Source organism: Coffea arabica, chromosome 2e (genome assembly GCF_036785885.1).
Source record: "Coffea arabica cultivar ET-39 chromosome 2e, Coffea Arabica ET-39 HiFi, whole genome shotgun sequence".
NCBI classification, from domain to species: Eukaryota; Viridiplantae; Streptophyta; class Magnoliopsida; order Gentianales; family Rubiaceae; genus Coffea; species Coffea arabica.
This window is the reverse complement of record NC_092313.1, coordinates 35,595,883-35,604,806: the sequence shown is the minus strand read 5'-3', so window position 1 is coordinate 35,604,806 and position 8,924 is coordinate 35,595,883. Positions and strand designations below refer to the sequence as shown.

At 42.8% G+C, this 8,924-nt stretch overlaps 1 protein-coding gene across 1 annotated transcript; it reads left to right on the top strand.

Annotated features, from left to right (window-relative positions):
- Positions 1–1,169: 1,169 nt before the first annotated feature.
- LOC140036262 (uncharacterized) lies at positions 1,170–4,160 on the top strand. The gene is made up of 3 exons (XM_072077605.1): positions 1,170–2,094; positions 2,356–2,844; positions 3,286–4,160. The coding sequence occupies exons 1-3, from the start codon at positions 1,170–1,172 to the stop codon at positions 4,158–4,160; spliced, it is 2,289 nt and encodes a 762-aa protein (XP_071933706.1).
- Positions 4,161–8,924: the final 4,764 nt, after the last annotated feature.

The window sequence follows — 8,924 nt, the reverse complement described above, 5'->3', positions numbered from 1 at the left end:
GAGCCCCGGTGGGCCAGTGCAGCGATGGTTCCCAGCGCGCAAGATCCGACGCTGCGACTGCTGGAAGACCTACTCCTACCCTAACCGAGTCGTGCTCGCTGTGGATGACGATCGGAGATGATTGGGTAGCACCAATCGTAGGTGCTATGTGGAGATAGAGCGTCTTCAGGCTACTCTCCGAGATCAGGGAGCCCGGATCCGAGAGTTGGAGGCCGCAATTCTGGAGGAGTAGCAGCGGACAGATGCCTACCACGAGCAGGCCTAGGCGACGACTGGACGTCTGATGCGAGTAGTTGGGGATATACGAGACCGGACCGACCACATCCTGACCGAGTGCGAGGCACTTGTAGAGGATGTGCTACAGGACTTGGCTGAGGAGGGTCAAGCGCCTGTAGTTCCTGAGGTTCCTGGTACTCCTGAGGAGGATCCGGATGAGGATCCTGAGGAGGACCCAGAGGAGGAGCTGAGTGCATCCTCGGAGTCGGTTGGGTCGGCGTCTAGCCGAGCGACTTTTTAGGATTGTAGTTTGAGGAGATTTTTGTGGGATAGTTAGGGACATAGTGGGACGGCACGTCTCCTTTTGTTTTTGACTTTGACGTGTCATGGTGGATGTAAATAGGGTTTCTTTTGTTCTATGTTCCTTGGCTGTTATAGCCTCTGACTTGCCGTGGCTGACATGTATATATGACTTGTTTGCTATGTGTATAAAGTATTTGTTTATTATGTGCTCTAATGCCTCTATTTATCCTTCTGCAACATGTTACACGAGCCATACCTTATTTTGTTTATATATTTATAGTTGGTTAAATCCAAAACATGGAGGGTAGAAGAAGTCAAACCAGGGGAACTAACCGAGGACGCGGTCCTAGTCGAGGCCGTGGGGATAGACGCGCACAAGAACCTATGCAAGAACCAAGGGAAGAGAGAGAGGCAACGATTGAGCCACAACCTGAACCCCAAGCTGCAAGGGGAGATCAAGTGGCAACTGCTATCCAGCAAATGACCAATATTTTGACCCGTTTAGTGGAACAACAGGGTCAAGCCCCTATAAATCAGCCTAGGGATCCCGATATGGGACAAGATAGAGCTTTAGAGAGATTCCAGAAGTTCTCTCCACCCAAGTTCTTGGGAGGACCAGACCCGGAGGAGCAGAGAAATGGCTAGAGGCTATGATCAACATTTTCACCGCCCTAAACTATACGGAGGAGAGGCAGGTGCAGTTTGCTGCTTTCCAATTTGAAGGTCCAGCTAGGGCATGGTGGAATGTAATTAGGGCCAAATGGGAGAGAGAAGGAACTGCATGGACTTGGTTAAAATTCGTACGGGAGTTTAATGAGAAATACCTTCCACCTATCGTCCAAGAGAAGCGAGAGGACGATTTTATTAAACTTCGACAGGGAGTTTCTAGCGTAGCTGAGTATGAGACCCAGTTTACGAAACTGTCAAAATTTGTTCCTGAGCTGATTGCTACAGAACCAAGGAAAGTACGGAGATTCATGCAAGGGCTCAATGTGGAGATACATGAGACCTTAGCGGCAGCTCAGATTAATACGTTTACGGAAGTGTTGGAAAAGGCCCAACGGATAAAGATTGCCAGGGCACAGGTGAAAATTTTCCACACCAAACGAAAAGGGGGATCTAGTGGAGCCCAAGGGTCAGTGCGGAGTGATCAAAACGTACCACCTGCCAAGTCCGGTCGTGGGGCTGGAGATGGACGGTTTTCGAGTGCGTCTAGGGGATGTGCTCCGAGGAGAGGTACTCAGAGAGGAGGTGCCCAGAGGGGAGGCCAAAGTGGTAGAGGACAAGGTAGAGGAATTCCACAGGGAGGTCAGACCTCTACTCCCCGAGTAACATGCGGATATTGTGGAAAACCGAACCATACTGAGGATGAATGTTGGAGAAAGGCTCGGAAGTGCTTAAGGTGTGGAAGTACGGAGCACCAGATAGTCAACTGCCCGTTGATCAGTGATACCCAGTCGACTGCCAGGTCAAACCCAAGGCCGACCAATGTTGGGGGGGCTAGGTCGAGGGTTCCGGCCAGAGTATATTCACTGGACCAACAATCCGTGTCTGAACCAACGGAGGTGGTAGAAGGTACGATCCCTGTTTTTCACCGGTTAGTCAAAATTTTGATAGACCCCGGTGCTACTCACTCTTTTGTTAATCCTGCATTTATGCTTGGAATTGACTTGAAAGTTGAAAGGTTACCTTATGACTTAGAGGTAAGAACACCTACGGGTAATCAAATCTTGCTTGCGAATGAGGTGTATAGGAATTGTGATATTTGGGTTGGTGAACGGAAATTGGTAGTTGACCTCATTAGTCTAGTCATCAAGGGATACGATGTCATTCTAGGTATGGATTGGTTAGCTCACTATCATGCTCGGGTAGATTGCAGGATGAAAGTGGTCGAATTTTGTATACCGGGGGAGGCAACTCTAAAGTTAGACGTGAGGGGTATGATAGCCTCTTCTGCGCTTATTTCGGGAATAAGGGCTAGGAAATTGTTTAGTCGTGGGGCACGCGGTTACTTAGCTTTCCTGATTAACACTCCGGGAGAAAAGATTAAGTTGGAAGACATGCCAGTAATCAGTGAATACTCGGACGTATTTCCGGAGGAGTTGGAGTCTCTGCCACCAGAAAGGGAGATTGAATTTAAGGTTGACCTAGTACTCGGAACTACTCCTATTTCGAAAACCCCTTATCGTATGGCTCCTGCTGAGCTTAAGGAGTTAAAGGTGCAATTGCAAGATTTACTAGAACGAGGGTTTATTCATGAGAGCGAGTCCCCGTGGGGAGCTCCAGTGTTATTTGTTAAAAAGAAGGACGGAAGTTTAAGGTTATGTATTGACTATCGAGGGCTGAATGCAGTAACTATTAAGAATAAATATCCTTTGCCCCACATCGATGAGTTGTTTGATCAGTTACAAGGGGCTGTAGTGTTTTCTAAATTGGACCTGCGACAAGGGTACTATCAATTGAGAATTAGAAAGGAGGATGTGCCAAAAAAGGCATTCAACACTCGATATGGGCATTTTGAATTTGCGGTAATGCCTTTTGGTTTAACCAATGTCCCAGCGGCATTCATGTATTTGATGCATCGAGTGTTCAAACCTTACTTGGATAGGTTTGTAGTGGTGTTCATTGATGATATCTTAGTGTATTCGAAGTCAAGGGAGGAACATGAACAACATTTGCGGATAGTGCTGCAAACCCTAAGAGAACACCAATTGTTTGCTAAGTTCAGTAAGTGTGAATTTTGGTTGGAAAGTGTGGCATTTCTAGGTCACATAATTTCAAAAGATGGCCTTGCTGTAGACCCGGCGAAAGTGGAAGCTGTGGTCAAATGGAAGCGGCCAGAAAATCCCACAGAGGTGCGAAGTTTTCTAAATCTAGCAGGGTACTACCGCCGATTTATAAAGAACTTCTCGAGAATTTCAGGACCCTTGACTAACTTGACCAAGAAACAAGGAAAGTATATTTGGGATGTCAAGTGTGAAGGTAGTTTCCAAGAGCTTAAAAAACAATTGACTATGGCTCCAGTTTTAGCTCTGCCCAGTGGGAGTGATAGTTATACGGTTTATACCGATACTTCAAGAGAGGGACTAGGGTGCGTGCTGATGCAGAATAAGAATGTGATTGCCTACGCATCTCGGAAGTTAAAACCGCATGAACAGAATTATCCGACCCATGACTTGGAGCTTGCAGCTGTAGTATTCGCTTTGAAGAAATGGCGACATTATCTCTATTGTGTAACTTTCGAGGTTTATACGGATCATAAGAGTCTTAAGTATCTGTTTTCTCAGAAGGAGTTAAATCTAAGACAACGTCAGTGGGTAGAGTTCTTAAAGGATTATGACTGTACAATTAACTACCATCCTGGAAAAGCCAACGTTGTAGCAGATGCTTTAAGCCGAAAGGCTCAACTAGCAAGTTCCATAGTGGGAGAGTGGAGCCTGTTAGAAGATGTCTGTGAGTGGAAACCTCGTCTGGAACCGGAGAAGGTGATTTTTGGAAATATTGAGGTGAAGTCGACACTGTTGGATCGGATTAAAGAGGGCCAAGCAAAGGACACAATGGTGCAAAAATGGGTGGAAAAAATGAAGAAAGGGGAGTTGCCTAACTTTAACATAGGTCCTGATGGAATCTTAAAATTCTGAAATCGTGTCGTTATACCTAAGGATGAGGAATTAAAGAGGGAGATTTTGGAGGAATCACACCGCTCTAGGTATACAGTGCACCCAGGGAATAATAAGATGTACCAAGATCTTAAAAGTCTGTATTGGTGGGAGAATATGAAGGCGGAGATTGCCCAATTTGTACAAAAGTGTCTTACGTGCCAACAAGTGAAAGTTGAGCATCAAAAGCCGTCAGGTTTATTACAGCCTTTAGAGATCCCTGAATGGAAATGAGAGCACATAACGATGGATTTTGTATTAGGGTTGCCACGAATACAAAAGGGGCATGATGCAATTTGGGTAATAGTGGACCGATTAACTAAGACTGCACATTTTCTGCCAGTGAACATGAAATATCCTTTGGAGAAACTTGCTAAACTTTATATGGATGAGGTAGTGAGACTACATGGGGTACCAGTGAGTATTGTATCAGATAGAGACCCCAGGTTTGTATCTCGATTTTGGCAGAAATTGCAAGAGCCTCTAGGAACTAAGTTGAACTATAGTACAGCGTATCATCCAGAAACTGATGGACAATCTGAGAGAACCATCCAAACTCTTGAGGATATGCTGAGAGCCTGTATTGTGGATTTTGGAGGAGGTTGGAGTCAATATTTAACCTTGGTTGAATTCGCTTATAACAATAGTTATCATTCCTCTATTCAAATGGCCCCATATGAAGCCTTGTATGGACGACGATGTCGATCCCCAATCCATTGGGAGGAAGTAGGAGAAAGAAAGATTATAGATCCGGCTACAATACCATGGGTTGAGGAAGCCTACGAGAAGGTAAAGGTGATCCGCCAGAGATTTCAAACAGCCCAAAGCCGACAGAAGAGTTATGCCGATCATCGGAGAAAGGATTTGGAGTTTGAGATAGGGGACAAGGTGTTTCTTCGAATTACCCCGTTGAAAGGAAAAATTAGAGCAGGAAAAGGGAAAAAGTTGCAACCACGATACATAGGACCTTTCAAAATACTCTAACGAATAGGAAAGGTGGCGTATCGACTCGAGTTACCAGCTAATTTGTCTAGAATCCATGACGTCTTCCACGTTTCTCTGCTTAAGAAATACCATCCGGATCTGACTCACATTTTGCCACCCGAAGATGTTGAACTTGACGAGTCCTTAACCTATGAAGAACGACCTATTCAAATATTGGATCGGAAGGTAAAGGACCTGAAAAACAAGCAGATTCCTTTAGTAAAGGTTCTATGGAAGCATCATGAAGTGGAAGAAGCAACCTGGGAACTAGAAAAGGACATGCAAGAAAAATATCCTGACCTGTTCACGATGAAAGGTATGAATTTCGAGTTCGAAATTCTTTTAAGGGGGAGAGAGTGTGAGGACTCGCAAATTTCTTATATTTTTCTCAAAAATGCCTTTTATTTGGAAATTATTATTTATTAAAACCCTACTACCCAATCATTCCACAATGAGTGTAAATAAACCTAGAAAGTAGGGTTTCACTTTTGGTTTCAAGATTGGAGCAAAATTAGGGTTTTCGCGATTTTCCGCCGGATGAATTTTCGGTACAGAGCAAGGATCAAATTTGGTGATTAAAAGTGACTTTTAAGTGAGAAATAATATGTGATTAGGAGCAATGACATAAAGTTAGTGAATAGGAAGTAAAAAAAAAAAAAAAAATCCTAGTACGTGTGTTTTTAAGAAAAACGGCGCGAACCGACGTGTACCGTGTACTACCGATTTAACCACCACTTGATCACCACTTTCTTACCATACAAGCTCATTACTAATTGAGCAAAATATCCCCCCCCTCATGGTCATCTCTTGGCTGAAATTTTGGGGCCAAAATGCAAGGAAAGAAAAGAAAATTTTGTGTGGTGTTGAAGGTGCCAAGTGTTGGCAAGCTTGTGGTCAAGATTAATCCTAATCCTCTTGTCTTCTTAACACCATAAGAGCAGCCTTTCTTCTTCATTTTTTTTTGATCCTTGTCCGAGAAAAGAGAGAGAGAAAGGGAGAGCAAGAGAAAACCATTTCCTTCTTGATTTGCACTATCCCAGTGAGGAATCAAAATTCTAAACCGATTAAAGAGTGAGTTGTGAGTTGGGAAGTTAGGGGAACTAAAAATTTCCAAAGGAGGTGGAGTATCACTCTTCCAAGCTTTGTCTTTGAGGTATAAGATCTGATCATGGTTCTTGTTCTTTTAAATTTTGGTTTAAGATGTTATCTAGTTCATGTTTTGGCTTGATTACAAGATATGCAAGTTGTTGTGATGATTTTGGATGATATATGCAAGTTAGGGTTTAATAAATTTCTGCCTAAACTTGCTGTATAGTTAGTATATGTTGTATATAAGATTATATAAAGGGCTTTGGTAGTGTTGGAAGCAAGAAAATAAATAGATGGTCATGAAATCCCAAAAACTCCAGATTTCTGGAATTTCATGTTTACATTCTGTCCGGTTTTAGTACTCATAGATAGAGGCCGAATTAGGCTTGGCCTAAAACATGAAAGTTGTACAGAATGGTATTTTATAGGTTGCTACAAAATTTCAGCCCAATCGGAGCTATGTAGACTGTGAAAAGGCCAAAATACTCTCGCTGCCTAGGATGCATTCCAGTGATCCGTTTTGGACAATTCATCCAGTTAATCGTATTTATTCACTATGGTCCGTACTGATTTAGCTATTTTCCAAAACATGAAAGTTTTAGTGTTCTGTCTTAGCTTTTAAAATCCTCCAAGAACACCTTAATCGGACCTTGGTAACCTGAGATATAGTCATTTAAAGGTAGTGCGGTTAATTAGCCGACTAGTTGGATTTGGGTTCTGTAAATTGGGAATTTGACTAGGTTGCATTGGAAACTGGACTAAGTGATCTTCATGAAAATTGTAGCCCTGTGTCTTAGCTTCGAAACGGTATAAGTTGTACCTCAATCCGATAAGCGTAGCCTCGGATGTGTTCTTTCCGCAACCCCACGTCAAATCTGTCTTTTGCTAGGTTACATTTCCGCACTTGTTATCACTTTGATTTTTGTTCTTATGTTGTTATGAGCCTATGGAACGGCTATTTACTTGAATTTATGATATGTATGACTTTGGGATTGGTTGAGGAAAAATAATGAATCCATAAATGGCTGGAAAATTAGGTAAAAACAAAGGGCATGCTGCCCAAATTTACGCTTGAGGACTAGAAAACTATACTTGCAACTTGAGTAAAGGTTAGAAGTGATTATCACTTGAACTATCGAGAATCTTTGCTACTTTGTTTATCGAGGGTTATACGTTAGGACTTGGCCGAACTTGTACTCTTAGGAAAACGATATGAATCACTATGAAACCGTTTTACTTGCACTTTTGACTCAAAAGTCATCTCCAAGCAAACATGTTATCAAATTTTTCAGTTTGAAAAGCGAGCAACTATTTCACGACTATTTCTCAAGTGAATTTCAATTTCTTGATTCTTAATGAACGAAACGCTTAAGTTTCGAACCTTAGTTGATTTTCAAAGTTCTCAAGTTAAGTTTTATCGCAGATTTGGACTCCAAATCCGGAGTACCACCCAGACACGAGCACTAGAGGCACTATTTTGGTGAGTGCTTCCAAATATCTGATTGAACTCGATATTTGCCATTTATCTTTGATCAACGTGAATACGTGATATATATGTGATTTGATAGAGCAAGGGTGTACTTTATCGCACTTGCCCTATCCAAATTTGTTCTTGTTTATCGACTTTACTTTACTTGCTCTACATGCACATGAATTATATTATGCCTGGAATTCCAGAAACCCTGTGGCTAGTTAATCGAGTCGAGCCGGCAAGGACCTGGTCGATTAGATAACAAACCCTGGGTCACTAGTAAGGTCGACTGGAGTGTTATCTCCTCGACAATTCGGTATACTCGAGTATTACCACCTGTGTTTCGTGTGGCGTGCGGGCTCGGAGAAGGGGGTTGATTGGTGGATGGAGACTGGCGAGAAGTGGAGTTTTTTTCTGGACTAGTTATTACTTGAAAGTTGGCGGAGTGTCAACTACTATTTGATCAAGTTGGGATGGAGTCGAGACATGAGCAACTGTATCCTTACTTGTGAACATGATCCACACATTTCTTGACTACTTGAAGTATTATCTCTTTACTTGAACTTGTTTGCTCGCTATTTCACTATTACCTTGTTATTATCTTGTTTGCTGGACAATTTGATATCTGGATCATCACTGAGCTTTGGCTCACCCTATTAGTTTTGTTTTCCTTACAGGAGTACGAGTGACGCGTGAGACGTGTAAAGACTAGCGTAGTCTAGTTATTTTGACTTTTGACTTGTACTCGCGCTATTCCTCGAATAGAATGTTTTGTTATGGGATTGTATATACTTTGAACCGTTTGGGTATATTGAGGCTTTGTACCTTGATTTGGTATCAATATAAATTATAAGTTGTAATTGCGATGTTATTTATGGTACATGGATGTATGCACGTGATTCGAGTGAGTGAGTCCTGACGAGAGTTGGGCAGGCTACCCGTCGAACCCTCTGGTACGCCTTAGGGGGAGGTGGGGTCGTCACAGGTGGTATCAGAGCCTAGATTGTGAATTGATCTGGATAGATTGAGTGCTTGATATGATAGGCTAGGGTTTTATCCTTGAACTTAGCCTTTAGCCTTGTTTTCTACGTGTTGAGTACTTACTTTTGCAATGTTATTTGCAAACTTAGGTGATGGCAGACTCTGACGCTTCTGGGGATGCGGGGCCGTCTCAGCCCGTACCTACTAATGTACCCACTGAT

Excerpts from the sequence above, each read along its gene's own strand:
- LOC140036262 (XM_072077605.1), top strand. The coding sequence starts at position 1,170 with ATGATCAACATTTTCACCGCCCTAAACTATACGGAGGAGAGGCAGGTG. Across the intron at positions 2,095-2,355 it reads ACCAACGGAGGTGGTAGAAG|GTATGGATTGGTTAGCTCAC; the intron begins GTACGATCCCTG and ends ATGTCATTCTAG. Across the intron at positions 2,845-3,285 it reads GGACGGAAGTTTAAGGTTAT|GTCACATAATTTCAAAAGAT; the intron begins GTATTGACTATC and ends TGGCATTTCTAG.